The 16,943-nt window shown below is 39.8% G+C and overlaps 3 protein-coding genes across 4 annotated transcripts; 2 read left to right on the plus strand and 1 right to left on the minus strand.

Annotated features, from left to right (window-relative positions):
• Positions 1-442: 442 nt before the first annotated feature.
• On the plus strand, positions 443-3,786 carry rcn2 (reticulocalbin 2). Its single transcript, XM_080027296.1, has 8 exons — positions 443-482; positions 981-1,124; positions 1,242-1,344; positions 1,463-1,659; positions 1,759-1,872; positions 1,987-2,080; positions 2,189-2,328; positions 2,524-3,786. The coding sequence occupies exons 2-8, from the start codon at positions 981-983 to the stop codon at positions 2,665-2,667; spliced, it is 936 nt and encodes a 311-aa protein (XP_079883422.1). The 5' UTR covers positions 443-482; the 3' UTR covers positions 2,668-3,786.
• On the plus strand, positions 3,277-9,964 carry pstpip1a (proline-serine-threonine phosphatase interacting protein 1a). 2 transcript variants are annotated; one of them, XM_080027295.1, is made up of 15 exons: positions 3,277-3,401; positions 4,374-4,474; positions 4,555-4,629; positions 4,769-4,803; positions 4,904-5,010; positions 5,143-5,205; positions 5,753-5,857; positions 6,628-6,673; positions 6,914-6,993; positions 7,650-7,748; positions 7,855-7,951; positions 8,117-8,204; positions 8,315-8,391; positions 8,694-8,791; positions 8,889-9,964. In XM_080027295.1, the coding sequence occupies exons 1-15, from the start codon at positions 3,372-3,374 to the stop codon at positions 9,018-9,020; spliced, it is 1,233 nt and encodes a 410-aa protein (XP_079883421.1). In that variant the 5' UTR covers positions 3,277-3,371; the 3' UTR covers positions 9,021-9,964. The 2 variants fall into 2 exon arrangements, 1 of the variants encoding a protein (XP_079883421.1); XR_013844871.1 differs by lacking the exon at positions 8,889-9,964 and having other exon boundaries at positions 8,315-8,505; positions 8,694-8,710.
• A 505-nt stretch (positions 9,965-10,469) lies between these two features.
• On the minus strand, positions 10,470-14,761 carry LOC307250137 (tetraspanin-3-like). The gene is made up of 7 exons (XM_080027107.1): positions 14,599-14,761; positions 13,368-13,559; positions 12,875-12,949; positions 12,553-12,654; positions 12,288-12,440; positions 12,074-12,157; positions 10,470-11,209 (listed from the first exon to the last, which is right to left on the minus strand). The coding sequence occupies exons 1-7, from the start codon at positions 14,659-14,661 to the stop codon at positions 11,117-11,119; spliced, it is 762 nt and encodes a 253-aa protein (XP_079883233.1). The 5' UTR covers positions 14,662-14,761; the 3' UTR covers positions 10,470-11,116.
• Between the last annotated feature and the right edge of the window lie 2,182 nt (positions 14,762-16,943).

Genomic DNA, 16,943 nt, shown 5'->3' on the forward strand with positions numbered 1-16,943 from the left:
ATGTTTGCTTCATTTATGTTTAGCTGATTATGATCTGATTGCTTATAAATCACTAAATGGTTTAGCCCTAAAATATATAGGCTTTTACTATATGAAACATAGATGTCCTGGCACTAGTTTCCTTAGGCCTACTTACTTACTAGCTTCATCATCAACATAGAATGTACATAATGGCATCACCATCACTCATATGCCCTGTGATTGTCATACACTTATTTTTTAAGCTTGTGTAAGCTTTAACCTTTGATACATAGTACACAGGGAAACCTCATTGTATACATATGGTTGATTTGTCTTTGCATACATTTTTTGTATGTATGCATGACATCCTCAATAATCCTGTAGTTAGATTTTAAGTGGGTAAAAATCCTAAAATACACCAGAATGATAAAACAATTATTTTGAAAATGGTGAACGGAAGTACATCTGCCCTACAGCGAATGACAGTGACGTCAACCCTGGTACAGGGGGAACTTTCCACGGTAACAACAATATCTCGCATTTACATTATTTGACATTTTTGCAGTAGGCTAGCTTCACTTTTAGCTTGTTTTTGTGTTGTTATTTTTTGGCTTTACCTTTGACTGTTTATTTCGTCCTCCATTTGTTCTGCCTATTTTTCTGTCTGACTCATTGTCACTCAAAAACATTCAGGATTAGGAGATGAGTTAGGCTAAACATATTAAACAACCAGGAGCATTTCTACCTTGCTTTTTGTTTTCGTGTCACTCATGATCTCACAAGACGTTGTATGTAGTGACTGTCTTTCATCATCATAACAGAACGAGGCTCTCATGTAAAAAAAATTTGTTTGAACCTACTCCAGCTGACCACAAGATCGCACAGTTGCATTTTGGCAGCTGTGCTTTGCCTTTGCCCTGGTTATTTGAAATTGTAACCTGAAAAAAAAAAAAAAAAAAACAATGTGAGCTAATAATAGAACTCTGTAGTGTTTTCAAGTCCTACTCTCCCCCCAACAGATGGCGTCTTCTGCATTGCTGCTGTTGCTGGCATTTCACTTTGGATTTGGACAAAGCTCTTCCCACAAACACCCTCATGAAGACCATTACATTGACCAGCAGCACAACCCTGAGCATGACATGAACGTCCTGCTGGGAGATGAGGTTGCAAAAAATATTTCTACCCATTTCTCAACACACTTCAGCCCAATTTCTCCCATTCATTTATTCACCTCCTGTGCTCACTCTTGGCTCTTCCTTTTCTTTTATGTGTACCTTCAGGACACAGAGGAGATAAAGAACCTAAGCCCAGCAGAACAGAGGGAAAAGATCCTGGAGATTATGAAGAGGATTGATACAAATGCTGACAATAAGCTCAATGCAGGTAAATGTAAATGTCATGTCTCTTTCACAACATTTGGGTAAAACAAAACAGCAACGAGAGGTGATGGGAGGTCATTCTAGCTCACTCATACAAGCCTACTGTTTTTTTTAATCAACAGAGGAGATTACACTGTGGATCCAGCATGTGTACAGGAAATATGCTCTGGATGACGCGAAGGAGCGCTTCCCTGAGTTTGACATAGACGAAGATGGTGTTGTCACATGGGAGGAATACAATATGGTCGCTCATGACCAGCTCCTTAGTTTTGATGATGCCGCCGTCCTGGAGGATCCTGAGCAAGAGTCCCTCAGACATGTTGGTTTACTTTTTTATTGTGCACTGCAGTTAATAAGCACGTTGCACCACAGCCCTAATGTATCTGTTTTACTTAACATTGGCTCATATTCCCGTCAGCTCCATCTGAAGGAGAGGAGGCGTTTTGACTTTGCTGATGTGGACGGCACGTCTGGGCTGAATGTGACAGAGTTTCTGGCCTTTACCCACCCGTCTGAAGTGGATCACATGGCTGTAAGCTACTCCTGTAGATCCTGATCTGACAATGCATTCCTCCAACCATTAAAGGCTAAGGGTTGTTGTGGCTTATGCTAAAAGTGATTGGTTTACCTTTTATTTCCCTCGTAGGATTTTGCCATAGAAGATGTGTTGGGTGAATATGACACAGATGAAGATGGATTCATCAGTCTAAGTGAATTTATTGGAGATCTTCGGGGTGATGGTAAGACCGCAGACACTGTTATTTTTACAAACATTTCAAGGATCTGTTTTGTTTTCACATTTTCACCCCCTGTATTCAGTGTTAACACACTCACTCTTTTGTTCTCAGAGGATTCCCCTCTACAATGGGAGATCGAAGAAACAGTGCGGTTTAAAGACCTCTACGATCAAGATAAGGACGGCAAGTTGAATCGAGAGGAGCAGCTGCGCTGGGTGTCGCCTAATAGCTACGGTTCAGCAAGAGAAGAGGTGAGACTCAACCGGTCCAGGCCGTGCCCCTACCCAGGCTTCGGCGTAATAGGGTCAAATTAGTTTTAAATTCTTCAGTCTGTTTGAATACTCCTTTAGCTGTTACCTGGTAGCATTACATACTGTGTATACTTTCTCTCATCATATTCAATGATTTCTTCTCCTCTTTTCTTACTCTCATGTCATCATCAACAGGCTCTTCACCTCCTCAAAGAAATGGACCAGGATGGTGACGGGCAGATCTCAGAGGCGGAAATTTTGAAAAATCAAGAAACATTCATGAACAGTGAAGTGACAGACTACGGCAGACAGCTGCATGTATCACACGATGAATTGTAGTGATGCTGTTTGTGGAGGTTTTTTTTCATAGGTTTCAATGAGGATGGATGGATAAAGACGTTACGCAGTTCATTTCCTATTGTGTAAAGACATTATTCACTGGCTTTGCGTCATTCCTTCGATGCGATTGTTGACCTTACCTGCCTACGATCAATTTGCAATATTAAGTGGTTGGACAAAGTAACAGGAAATCACACATTGCAACTAAAGCATAATACATCAGCAGCTCAGACTACCGAAGTCTTCGACAGTCTGGAGGCTTCACAAAATTGGACGTGATGCAGGGCAGCTATTAAATGAGATGTTATTATATTGTAAGCCTTTCCCATTTATTTATTCCACACCTTACATGCCTAAACTCCTACAGAACAACTGGGAAGATAATATCAAGCACTTTTGGAGGATTGAAGTTTGAGTTTTTTGTCACATGTGTTTATTGGTGTCCTTTCACATGTGCAAAAAAGTGAACTGACGTGAGTGTCGGTCCAGTTTTGGTAACCGCTGACATGTTGCAGCTCTTCCTCATTTAAATCAAATGAGTTAGTGAGTGAGTGTTGCCGTTTGAGGGCTGATTTCCTGAATGTGTCATGCACCGTTTCTCTTCGCACCGAGCAACAGCCTGTTAAGCTGCTAGAAAAAAAAGGAGTTGAGACTTAAAAGTTGTGTGGATTCTCTAACAGGGACTATTTATCACCACTGCCAAGATGACATTACAGTTTAAAGATGCCTTTTGGGTGAGTTCGGGTGATGTTACTAATGTATTTGTACATGTTTTATGATGTTTGTATTCAGAGCTTATGCTGAGTAGGATTTTTTTTTTAAGGCTGTGAAGTCAAATGAACTGTTACATTCATTATGTTCACTGCAAGTTTTGGGCAATATTACACCTGGGGCTTTTCTACATCTGCTGTATTTATGCTTTCTCTTTTGTCATGTAATAATTCAACTGTAGCCTTTCTTTGACTAAAGTAAGCCATAGATAAAAAATCTTCCTGCTTTTTTTCCTTGTAAAAATGTAGCTACTATTATTTTTCTTTTGTACGCACTCTTATCTGTGGGTTGTGTAATCCAGTTTCTCTCTTAAACCAGGTGTGTCACAAAATAAACAGTTCTTTCTCAGTATAACTTTTTTTTTAAATAATGCATGAAGGCCAACCCTTACAATACAGCGAAGTTATGGTGGACATTTTTATCATTAATGTACAGAGCAACTGTTAACACGTTTGTGCACTGTGCAACAGAGCAGAACTCAAAATGTGTACTTAACCAGATGCCAACACAGTACACTTGTACAATCTCCATCAGGAACTGGAAACAATATTAGGTTGAACTCTAGTCTGAGGGCAGTTGCGTGTTTCCCTTTTACTCTCGCTTGTCGTCCTGCTGTCAGTATTCTCATGTAAAATGTAACAATAGAAAAGATCATCGGAGTCAAATTCATTGTCAAATATCAACACACTAACATGAGAAGGGACTCGGCTTGTTTCCATTCCGACCCAGGCAGCAGCAAAACATGTTCCTTTCAGTCTGAGACAACCACCACAATGCCCCCTCCCCCCCCCCCCCCCCCCCCCACGTGAAAAAAAATTATTTGGCCCTTCAGAAGTCATCAGAAGATTAATTTTGACCTGTATCTCAAAATGAAGGATTGCATGTGGTTGGCGTTAAAGCTGAGAATACTATGCTTTGGTGTGTTATGGTTCCAGGGAGTGGACTTCATCAGTAATATTGGGTATGAGACTATCTGCCAGAGACTTCAAGATGGTCGGCGGATATGCAAAGACATGGAGGAGCTTTTGAAAATGAGGTGGGCTCACACATTTCCTGTATATGGTACATGAGCTCACTACAATGTGGGTTAACACCACTGTGGTTTTGTTGGTGCAGGGCCTTGGCAGAGGAGAAATATGGCAAGGAACTGGTTTCGATCGCACGCAAGGCTGGGGGCTTATTTGAAATCTGGTAGGTGTGTGTGTGTTTGAGCATTGATGTACTCATCATCAGTATTTCCGAGTCTACATTTCTGAGCAATGCACTTATTTTGCGATACTGTATGTGAGGATTATTATTTTTTTAAATGGGGCTCATTCTGTTTTCACAGCACTTTGAGAGCATCTTTTGATGAAATGAAAACACGTAAGCACACACTTTAATATATTTCCTGCACTATTTTTAAATGTCTCTGTCAGTTCAGAGTTTTTTTAAAGTTGTTGCATGTTTTGTTTGTTTTTCCCAGAAATTGAAAATGCAGGAAACCTGCACATTGAGCTCTCTGGATTCCTGAAGGAGGAGGTGAAGAGAATGGAGCAGTTCAGGGAGCGACAGAAAGAACAGAGAAAGAAGGTATACCCACGACAAGCTTCTTTTTTTTCTTTCATTCCTCATTTTCATGCAGAGGAAATCTAAAAATACTGCGGTTGTCTGACAATGATGATGACTTTTGTCAGTAATATCTTGTTGTCCTTTACTTTTTAGTTTGAAGCCGTGATGGACAAGGTCCAGAAGTCAAAAGTCTCCCTCTACAAGAAAACAATAGAAGTAAGGTCCATTTCTATCATCATGAGGATACGTAAGGCCTAACCGCATGTTTGTGGAGGCCTTTGTTTGACTGTTTGAACAGAACGATTCATTTCAGTCACATTTCAGTGTATTTATATTACTCTTCATGTCACTGTGGCAGTGGTACACAGGATACATCATCTCAGGTGCAGTTTTAGTGCAGCTACATCCTGTTTGACTGTGAGAGAAACATGCCTTATAGTCAGTGTAAGTGCAGGGAGGCCTCATTCTCGTAAAGAAGAAGAGAAATGTGGTTGTTCTTTGTATTAAAGATGTTTCCTAGTTTTGCAACATAATAAGCTAATGCCAGTCATTGCTTAGAAACATGAAGCTCATCTCTCTGCCCCAAAGAAGGAAGTGAGGTCTCACTTGATTTGTTTTTCCACTACATGAATGCCCCCCTCAACCCCTCCCTCTCGCCCTCCCCCACCTTTCCTGTCAAGGGGTTCATAAAGTAAAGTTCTGATGAACCATAACGGCTCTTAAAGTTTCATATGCTTACTGTTCTTGTTGCCCTCTCCCGCAGTCCAAACGATCCTATGAGCAGCGCTGCAAGGAGGCAGACGAGGCGGAGCAAACCGCTGAGAAGATGGGCAACACTCCCACAGCCACGCCCAAACAGATCGAGAAGGTAAGTCTGCACAGTGGTATGACTCATCCAAGGTCCAGTGCGATGATTACAAATCAGTAATGCAAAAAGCCAGACGTGACTTTTCCAGATTTTGATTGCTCATCTAATTTATTGTTGATACACTCATTACTTTTCTTCTGTTCACATACTGGCTGATTTATTTCTCCTAAAAAAAAGTAAGAGCCTTTAAACGGACTTGTGTGTCAGAATTTTTTTAAGTCTCTAAGTTACACCTACTCCTACTCCCTTGAACTTTTCAGAATCTATGAATTTGCAAATATCATTCATTTCAAAAGTGCTCCAAATGTACTGAAAAGCCCATTCTCAGTGTGCACTACAGTAGGTATGTGCACTGGAGGTTTCAAGTTTTCTCATCTCTCTGATTGGCCAGTGGTTACTTCCAAACTAGTTTGATGTCACAAAAGATAAATAAGTAAAATATAGTAATTCTATTATAGACATTGTACTGTGTGCTACTTGACTGCTTGTCTGTCATACATGTCACTGCCATTTAAGAAATAGCTTGGAACCTTGTTACATGTATGTATATCGGATGTAGGTAAACTCTAACAAAGACTTCTTACTCTTTGCCCTTGACTTAATATTTGATTTAGTCATTTGTTGATTAGACCATTTCCCTTGAATGACTATTTACTATGATTACATTACAAAATACGTAATGACCCGTCTTTAATTTTGGGGGGAAACTGCAGGAAAATATACAGTATATAAAGCAATGTTTCACTTTGTATTCTTGTTTTCTAATTCAGATGAACAACAAATCCAAACAGTGCAGAGAAGCTGCAGAAGAGGCTGGTAAGAGGCAAACTAAAATGCTGTCCTATGTCTGTGTACTCAACTCATCTATCGCAATGCTGTGGTTCACCAGAAACTTTTGTTGAGTCTGGTGGTCACATTTACTTCCTTTTTTATTAAGGAATCCAAAAATACATTCAGACACAGTCCATAAATCCATATGTATAATTATGTCAAAATGTACATTATATCTCAAGGTTCTAATCTGTAATTTACAATACATTTTTCACTTGTCTTTAGAGAAACAGTACACGACGAACATAGAACAGCTTGACAAGACGCGCCAAGAATGGGAATCGACACACATCAGCACATGTGAGGTAAAGTATAGCGCTGGATGGCTGTGTTGCTCCTCTTACTGTATTTATCAAGTGAGGAATTCACACCAGAGGGTGATGCATTTTAAAAATGTACAGACTTGGAGCAAGAGTGGCAAAACCCCAGGCCTGTTAAGTCAATGAGGATGTGCAATACTTCCTATGAGGCGAGTCACTAATCTATGAAAATGTCCCTGGGCTACAAAGTCTTCCTATATGTGATAACATCAACAAAGCTCAGGCCGACACTCAAATGCTTTACTCATCCATATTCCAAAAATAGTCACACACACACAGGCACAGGCACACTCGCACTCGCACTCGCACACGCACACGCACACGCACACACACACACACACACACACACACACACACACACACACACACACACACACACACACACACAAACTCTCACTCACTCACACACACACTATTAACCCGGAAACAAAACAAGACACGAAAAACAGTTAAAGGCTGCGTGCGGAGTTGCAGTGACAACTACAGCATGGACAGTAATGGCAATGTTGGATGCTTTTGTTGTTCAAGAAGTTGCCAGTTGTGTCGCAAGACTTTCAGAAGTATACATTGATGTCTAGAGTTGTAGATCTGCAATGTTTTTCTATAATATTTAATGTTTTTTCTAATCACATTTTTTTCAGATGTTTCAGCAGCAGGAAGAAGACCGCCTCAGCATACTAAGGAATGCTCTGTGGGTGCACTGTAACCATTTATCAATGCAGAGTGTGAAAGACGACGAGGTGTGTGCAGCTGTGCGCGACAGGCTTCACATACTGTATAAGCCCTTTCAAACATGCCGTGCTTTGTATATTTGAAAAAATCCTTCTGAACAAAATGCTCTTTCAGTGTTACGAGGAAGTGAGGAGAACACTGGAAAAGTGTGACATCATCACGGACAACAACTGCTTTGTGGAGATGAGAAGCACCGGCTCAACCCCCCCAGGTATAGGCAGGCGCCCAAAGCCTTTCCTGTTTGAATATGTTCCAAGAGGGAAATTTTTATATTATCTCTTTAGCCTCTGCTTAAGCACGCAACAGAATGGTCGACTGCGAACCACTGAAGCATTTGAGTTCGGATTTACTGAATTTTGAATTTATTCTCACACAGCTCCGATTGACTACCAAAGTTACTACGAGAGGAATGCTGCAGCTGGAAGGAATGGCAGTGCCGGATTTGTGGGAGGAGTCATGAAAAGGTCATGAGTACACCATGGAAAGCCCTCTTACCAAATCAATCACGATGAAGATGATTATTAATGTAATTTGTTGTGTGTGTTACTCACTGAGTGCTTTCCCCAATGTGTAGGTTTTCAAATCTACTGCAGGGAAACTGTTCAAGTGGCTCCAAACTCAGCATCAATGAACCGGTGGCACCACCTATAGGTATTTGAACCAACGTCATTCAAGGGACACTGAAAAGTGACCCAAAATGATGACTAGATACAATTGGGAAAGCTACTTCATCTTTGCAACAAACGCTGCGCAGTAACTAGAAAAGTTAAATACTGTAGTTATTATTCTTTCATATGTTGTTCTTTCTCTATAATAAAGAATTGCAGGATAACATACTTACATGGAAAAAACAATATTGTAACAATATCCAAGAAAGTGGGTAAAGTCCCAATGGCTTTACACAGTGACTGAACAAGTGCTGATTGTGTCTGCAATCCTGTCCAACTCCTCAGCAGAGACATCAGAGGGAGTATATGCTTCCATTCCTGGATTTGGGGAGTCCAAGCAGAGCAGTGAGGAGTACAAGGCAGTGTACGACTATATGGCACAGGTCTGCTTCTAACATCTGCACGAGACCTTTTGTTTGTTCTACTTCTTATTTATTTGAAGGGGTTATCTGTTTATTGATGGTTTATTCCCTTGTTTAGGGGGAAGATGAGCTGTCTGTGTCTGCTGGGGACGTTGTGGTTGTCATAGATCAAGGTGAGGACGGCTGGTGGACGGTGCAAAGAAATGGAGTTACTGGTTTGGTTCCGGGCTCTTACCTCGGCAAACAATGAGTATACCTGAGGGCCACGTGTTGTGTACACAACTGTATGACTACTGCATTTCCTCCTGCAATGTTTTTTTGTAAAGGCCTTGTCATTTCAAATAACTGTACGTTTTTCTGTTGTTAATACATCATTAATGCTATAGTGTGTAACTTTTTTCCTATACATGTCGATTACATTCAAGCCATTGGCAAATGAGTTGCCTATCAGCTCCACAAAACTCTTGGCGCCCACCAAATGTTTCAGTTGTTGATTCTACTGCTTAGAAAAAACCTGGAACGTACAACAGAAGGAATAAAACCCATGTGTGATCACCGAAGGCTTAACTCATGTAGATGCACTGACAGTGTTGTTGTAATTCCTCAGAATTCCTCATGGGGGCGACATAAGTAACACACTATAGCTTTAAAGCCCTATAAGTTGCCATCTTTGGCACCCTTTGTGGTAGTCTCATAGAATGGACATAAGAACGATGGGCTGACTGTTCCATTTTACTGTCATAGAATAATTGTACAGACAGGGGGCTTCCATGTACAGTAGGATGAGACGGTGGAGAATTATTTAATGCTGTGGCACATATCCATATACTTTGCCCTAATACTGCTGGTGTGTTGAGTGCTCCTCCTGCCAATGATAGCTGGGAGATTCAGTCACCTGTTGCACAAGGTCACTGCACTAAGTTTATTCTGCTGTATTCTTTTGTATAGTCCTAAATGTTGGGCAGAAGGTTCGATTTTTGTTATTTTGCCTGTATATAATTTATACTTGTAGCAAAAGAAAATGTATTTATTCAATTTGAAAGAGAGATACTCAGGTTTCATTTATTTTGTCAGATACTGTTGTTTTTAACCCCTTGCTATTTAAAAAAAACTATTGTAACAAAAACCCATGCTCTCTTTTTTCTCTCTTATGATCAATTTATTCTAGTAAAGGCTTTTCTTCATGTGGATAACAAGAAGACCGCATCAGGACAATTTAAATAAAAGTGTCTGAAATGTAACCAGGCACTATTCTTCTTCCCGAGTACTCTGATCTCTCTGGTTCAAACGTATCTGGTTACTGCAATGGGTGGTGCACTCCAATCCTACTCAATCATGTAAACAACACAGTCCTTTTACCAGCATATTAAGTGTATATGAAGGTGCACAATGGTAGCTTTGGGGGCACACTATGTTGCAGGAACAACTACATATATTTATTCTAGAAAGATTTTAAATATAACTGTCATACTTAGTTTGAAGGCATGATGCCAAAACGCTTAGATAGACATTAGATCGGGACCCCATACCCCCCCCCCCCCCTCTCTTTGTGTAAAACACCTGAACTCTTTTATGAGGACCAATGATTCCAATGATAGTAACCTGTCAATATGAGCTTCATCAATTTCATCTTCATGTCAAGATGTGAAATTTCTATCACAGAAATTGAAACAATAAATAAATAAACACTCATTTAATTTTCAAACTTTTCCCCATTTTATTTACATTCTCGAGTATTTTCACTGCTATAAGATATCAGCCAATCAAACTCTAAAACTACAGTCAGTAGACAAAAAAAAAACAGCTATAGGACAAAGTCTATCTATAGTTAAGAACTCATTAGGACTTGAAAAATCCCACGTGTTGAAGGGAGATTACAAGGTTTGATTCTTGAAAGTGGAACAGATACACAAAAGCCAGTTAAGTTACATCGTTCACACACCTTGCTGTGCCATTTACTTGGGGTTGTGGTCTTCACTATTTCTTGACAGGACACTGCTGGTGAAAAGTGAGGTTTGAACCAAAAAGTTGAATAGTAGTAGTTGTTGTTTTGGTACATTGTATACATTTTTGTGAGTGTTTCATTCAAGTACTTGACAGATTCAAACATAAAATATTCAAAGTTACACACATAGTGCAAACTAAGGAAGTAACCATGTCCACATTTTAATCCTTAGAGCAACATAAGTCTTTATTCATCCCATTTACATTGACCATGAAATAGTTTGGTAAGATATACAACTTTAGTGTGGTTAGTGTTTTAAGGTTAGTATGGTAATAATATTTTCCTTTCTCACCAATGACAAATTCTGAAAGTTTGTGTTATTGTGAGTAATGTGTTCTCCTTCATGCATAGGTGCCCCCTGTAATGAGAAGCTCGTAGGCAGGATCTCTGTGTCTGCGGCACAGCACGACAAGCGCACACAACATCCCCAGCATCTAGGTTAGAAGAACACAAGTAGACCAAAGTAATTATATGTATAGTTGATCGTTGTGGGAAACAAAGAAAAGAACAGGAGAAACCACTAGCCTGGCTTAAAATCCAAGTAGCACCATTAAAGTTCAATAGTTAACACTGTGTGCTTGCTTGTTTAATCCATATAAAAACAAGAGTTTAAAAACACAATGGTGTTTTACAGGGTCCAGTACATAACACCAACTTGGCCGTGTTCAGTGACTTCCTCAATTTGTTTAAGGAAGACTCCAAATGTGAGTGAAAATTTACGAGAGTAAGATGTGAAGAATGATTTGGTTGCACCACTGTTGACTCTATTTTAACACCCATGTTTTCATAGTACATAAGTGTGAGCTCCGACTCTAATAAATCTTTTATGTCTCCTTTCTTATCAGCAAAGGGCAGTGTATTAAATTCAGCACTGGCAGTAAGTCATATCAGCTGTCGTGGAATTAAAGGGAGTAAGTTGACGGCAGGCCAAAATAACATCTCGGCTGGTGTCGGGTTTGTGGGCTCTCTGAAAGATGGTTCAAGAGATAAAAGGAGCATCATTCTGTAAGACCACACAGAATGGGTCAACTTGTGGGTCAACTTTCTTTTGTAGTTTAGTTGCAACAACTCTAACTGAGTGATGTGTATTTGTGTATTCGCTCCGGCTGATCGTTTCATGTCAGCTTTTGCATTCTCGCAGTTAAAATTACACTCATACGATCAGCTGGACACATATTTTTTTTTTATTTTTTTTTTTAAAGCGAAGTAGTTGATCAGTGAATATAAGAAAATATTTGTATTCATTTATAAAAAGTAATGTTCTACAAAACGAGGTGTCTTGACTAAAGTGAACATACCTGGATGGCAGCAAAGGTCAGCGCAGTCCAAATGACGTACATCATTATCTCCTTCAACTTCTTCACAACCAGAACTTCACAACCCTACAGACACACACAGAATATGTTTAAACATGTGAAACTATAACAGGTCACTCTTGTTCTAGTTTTGGCTATAATTTAAGCAGTGTTTGGTAGAAAAAACATTTTGGATTTAGAGGGTTGTTTGTTTTACTTCTTGGTAGAGATCTTCAGGGTGAGTGAGGGATCCCGTGCAGGTTCCGATGTTAGTTTTGCAACAGCTGATGGGTGCGCTGTTGTTTTTGGATTCTTTATACCAGTGTGTGTTTTGCCAGTCTGAGTAATTGTGGATTCCACAACACTGAAGCTGTAAAAAAAAAAAATGAAAACAATGGAAACTCAAGATGATTATCAACAGAAATACAGGTGGAACAACAATGATATCATTCAATCTAGTTCACAGGGGATTCTGTCCTCACCTGTCTCTGAATGTAGTCAATGGCACGACTCTGGGCGTTGCTGTTGGTGCCATTGTACTCATCATACACTTTCTTGATCGAAGTATTAACTTCCTTTTCCACCTGGCAATGGTTAAAAAGGGCGAGACAAAACATTTGGTGAAACAACCCCCTTAAGTGGTACATGCCAACATGATTGCAAAGAGCAAACACAATTAGAGTGGGTTATAAATGGTCGACAGCTTGTTTCTGCACCTTTGTGTGGGTGTGATCTTCTTTATTAAACCTCAAACAAGGCCAAGAAAAAAGCAAACATGCGCCAACTTGTGTTACACTTCCTCACCTTTGCTCTGTAAATGTATCCGAGAACCACCACTGCCACTTCCGTCACGAAAACCAGCAGGAGAATGACCACAAACTGTCGATTGAATTTCAAGATTTAGGTTGCACAGACAACAGACGCATTGGAAAACAAACATGCACACAAGATTTTGACACTATGGCATGTTCAAGCAAGACAGAAAACTGCAATTTGTTGGGAAATGGTTAAATTATTGGCTTTAGTGCAGTATATAGAGTTGGTTATGTAAATCTTTAATCACTTGTTCATACCTATTCAAGTGTACTTTCTGAGGTGTGGTACTTTGTCCTTCCAATTAGATGATTAATAAAGAAATGCTTTTGTTAAATCAAATTTGAAAGTTTATAGGCCCGTTCCTATAAATCCTGCTTTACTCTTCATGATAAGTGAATCATTTCATTATTCATTTTCTATATGAGGGGCAGGCATAAGCATATTCATATTTTGAGCTAAACTTGTGAAGTGGCTTACTGACCGCTGTGAGTCCACAGTAGCTCTCTCTCACTGTAGCGCAGCATCCAATCAGCCCAATGATGAAAAGGAGCGCCCCAACAGCAATGATGGTGACCGCTGGGATCAGAGTGTACACGTCTTCAAAGAAGTGATCATAGTCGTCAAACGTAATGAAGACGTAGGCGCCGACGTAGCAGAGGATGCCAGCAGCAGCCTGTGGGTGGCAAAAACATCAGCAATTTATTCAAGCCTATGCACAACAGGAAATCAAGCCGTTAACACACAACTGATAGTTTTAAAGGGTCTGGATACTGCACCTAAGTGTTGTTTGGTATCTAACATGCAGCCAGATTAACTATGTCAGCACTGACAGCACATTTACAGAAAAGCGACTGAGTACATCAATGTTAAGGTTAAGGATAAATGTTTCCATTTTTCCTTATACTGTTCACTCTGTGTGAGGGGAAAATGCTGTACTAGCAGGGTTCCTACAACTTATTAATGCAAATGAAATGTAAGGCTTTTTAAGACTTTTAGTGCCACTCAGAATAAAATTAAATACCAATTTAACAAAGCAAAAAAACTAAATATATCAATTAGGTTATAGAGACCATTTTCGCACAAATGTTTATTGTAATATATTTATATTTTAACAAAGCATGACTTTTTGGTCCAGTGAAACAGTTTGGTGATCTACAAAACTATAATAGTATAACCTATAATAATAAAAGTTGTTTTTAATTAATAAACTGGCATTTATTTCGAGAATGTGAGAATGGGTCACAAAACTATACTTCCCTTAGCATTTTAAAGACTGTTCGAGGGATTGATTTAAGAAATGTTACGTCTTATATAATTTTCACGAACAACTTGACCATTCAAACTCATCATGTATTTTAGCGAGTTCATGTCATTTGTTTGCAATACAGACGGGTGGAATAAGGTTACCCGGGGGGTTAAAAAAATGTGATAGTTTGACTTCAGCGAGCGAAACCTTTTTTAAATGTGCATTAATTTAACAAAGAGTTTTCAGCTGGAAATAACTCGAACGTAACAAACAAATCTCTGGGCAATGTCTTTCCTGCTGCCTTCTCAAACGACCCCCTCCCGGTTAAAAACAGAGGTCGGCTGCCGCAGCTAGCAGGGCAGCTGGTTCGCTGGCTGGGCTCACGGCTAAGCTAGCTACTGCTGCTGCTGCTGCACTATGACGCACGTTTAAAACGGCCACAACACCCTTTTCCCAAAAAACTTACCCAAAATATCATGTTCAGAAAGACCAGGACCGTCTTTGACGACGTGATGCCGCACTGCCCCATCTTCAACACGGGGGTTGAACGCTGTACGTGTTGGGAAAATAACGCAGTGTTTTCTACTCAGACATGTCAATTCCAGCTCCGCCGCTCGCTCTCCATATCGCAGCTGTGTGTCACTGGAGCTGGTGCACCGGCCGGCGGCGACGCAGCGCCACCAGCACACCCAGAATATAACAACCACAACAAACCCTCTGCAAAGACATGACTGCACCAGCCCGAAATCTGATCATATGCTATTGGACATTTAACCTGATTTTCCCTTATGCATTTCTTGCTAAAAATGCCTACATGCTCTGATGACAATTGTAGACGCTCTTGCAAACCCAATAAACAAAGTTATTCTGTTATTTTTAATACAAGGAAAAAGGTTAATTTGTTAGTAGTGAAGATTTAAAGTGGAAATGTAATCAAATGATTGTGACCTTTTTTTAAATGATGATTATGAACATTCAGATTTCATGCATGATTGTGCATGAAATCTTAAATTTCACCCCTTCACATTTAAATATATTTTGTGAAGGAAACACATAGTGTCACAGGTCTCTCTCTGCTGCTACAAGTATAACAGGAGAGAATGTGAAATAATTATGTGTGTGCCAAATATTTAATCCCAGTGGATGAAGTGTGCTGTAGAATTGGTGTTGTTTCTCCACAGATGCCAAACAGTATCATGGGATAAGGACCAGGGGAAATCCCAATGAGGAATCGGAGTGGTGCAAAGTCCACTACCTGCTCCCAACCACTCATATGCTGAGTAAGCTAGAGCAAAGAGATATCCTACTAGAAATTACGATAGATGGCATTGAAAGTGACACACAGTTGGAAATTGGAACACAGCCTTGAATCCTGAATATCCTGCTCTAGGCTCAGCCTAAAATAAAGTATGTTAAAGGCCTACTTCACCGGTTTGAATATGAAGGTGTATTGAATTCTGAGATTCTATGTAGTATAAATGTGCAAAAAAAAATTTAATCGGTTCATCGTAGCCTGAGAAAAGGCAGAAAGAGTGTTTTTTTAACCCTATATTTCTCTTTCTCGTGACATCACAGAAAGAGAAATATAGGGTTAAAAAAAACTTACTTTGTAAATATTACTGTGACATCACAGTAATATTTACAAAGTACGTTTTTTTTGGAAGTCAAAGAGCAGCAAGTTGCCTATATCATTCCAGCAATCAAATCAGGAGGGACAGAGAAGGTCCCTGCCCGTTGGGCCATTGATGCTGGCAGCACAAGAAATGCATTGTTGTATAAGTAGACACCTGCTGAGTGCAGCAGCCTATATAGGCTGGGGACCATGACAGAGTTGGGTCTTGATTTGCTGGACCCATGGTCACCTTTCTGCCACAATGTTGCAAACGAGGAAAATAAATCACTAGACAAAGTAGAAAGACACGTTCAGGACAATGGGAAAGAGTTGAGATCTCAAATAGTCTTTGTGGTTGAGCTGTCCTAAAAAGGCTGCTGCAGGGAGCTGTTTCCTAACATCTTTTTTTAAGATCTACATTAGTTACTGCAGGATCCTAAAAATAACTAGGTGAATATGTAAGGAATGTAGACATCTCAGCCATAAATACTGTGTGGTCGCCTATCAAGGGACAGGTGGTTACACCAACATAGTCACACATCTTGGGTAACTGGCAATGTAACATAACTCTCCATAGGATTATTGTTTTAGTATGGAGCCAAGTGCAAGCATGGAATTCTCGATTGGTTACCTCAGTCGCTTAAAGACAGAGACAATAAAAGAGAATAGGGCGTCAAAAGAAATTAAATAAGGTTTTTGAAAGCAACATCAAAGAACACACAAGTCACTTTAAGAACAAAAACAACAATAGAACAAAACAACAGAAACGTTGCAATGAAATATTCATAGGCCTAATGGTAGGGTATTTGTTAATGTCATAACGTCAACATGCCTGTTGTGGAGCTCTCAATCATATGCATGTTTTTTGTCTGGAGGTTGAGCTGAATTGCCGTTTTGATCTGAGGATTTGAAAGGCCTACTAAAGGGGCATTTAAGCCAACATGGATGATGACTTTTTTCTAAGTGCTTGGAGAGAAAAAAATCTACAATTGTATTATGACTGGGCAAGTGAGACTGATTTCTCAACAGAGGTCAAGAAGGTTAAGAATGAACTTGAGGACAGTGAAACAGACTCTTCAGATCCATTTAACACTCCCAGGCTGTAGAGGGCGACAAAAAAAAGCGTATGGCCAGTGTAGCACAGGAGAATCCTTCAACAGCCAGCAACGAAAATCTTCAGTACCTTTTACACTGGACAG

Source organism: Ammodytes marinus, assembly GCF_949987685.1.
Source record: "Ammodytes marinus genome assembly, chromosome: 5".
Taxonomy (NCBI): domain Eukaryota; kingdom Metazoa; phylum Chordata; class Actinopteri; order Uranoscopiformes; family Ammodytidae; genus Ammodytes; species Ammodytes marinus.

Bases quoted from the DNA above. Each gene is read 5' to 3' on its own strand.
- rcn2 (XM_080027296.1), top strand. From the start codon at position 981: ATGGCGTCTTCTGCATTGCTGCTGTTGCTGGCATTTCACTTTGGATTT. The intron at 1,345-1,462 runs GTAAATGTAAAT...TTTAATCAACAG, and splicing joins TGACAATAAGCTCAATGCAG to AGGAGATTACACTGTGGATC. The intron at 2,329-2,523 runs GTGAGACTCAAC...CATCATCAACAG, and splicing joins ACGGTTCAGCAAGAGAAGAG to GCTCTTCACCTCCTCAAAGA.
- LOC307250137 (XM_080027107.1), bottom strand. From the start codon at position 14,661: ATGGGGCAGTGCGGCATCACGTCGTCAAAGACGGTCCTGGTCTTTCTG. The intron at 12,950-13,367 runs GTCAGTAAGCCA...TTCAATCGACAG, and splicing joins GCTACTGTGGACTCACAGCG to TTTGTGGTCATTCTCCTGCT. The intron at 12,158-12,287 runs GTAAAACAAACA...GTGTGTCTGTAG, and splicing joins CTGAAGATCTCTACCAAGAA to GGTTGTGAAGTTCTGGTTGT.
- pstpip1a (XM_080027295.1), top strand. From the start codon at position 3,372: ATGACATTACAGTTTAAAGATGCCTTTTGG. The intron at 4,630-4,768 runs GTAGGTGTGTGT...CTGTTTTCACAG, and splicing joins GGGGGCTTATTTGAAATCTG to CACTTTGAGAGCATCTTTTG. The intron at 8,205-8,314 runs GTCATGAGTACA...CCCAATGTGTAG, and splicing joins GTGGGAGGAGTCATGAAAAG to GTTTTCAAATCTACTGCAGG.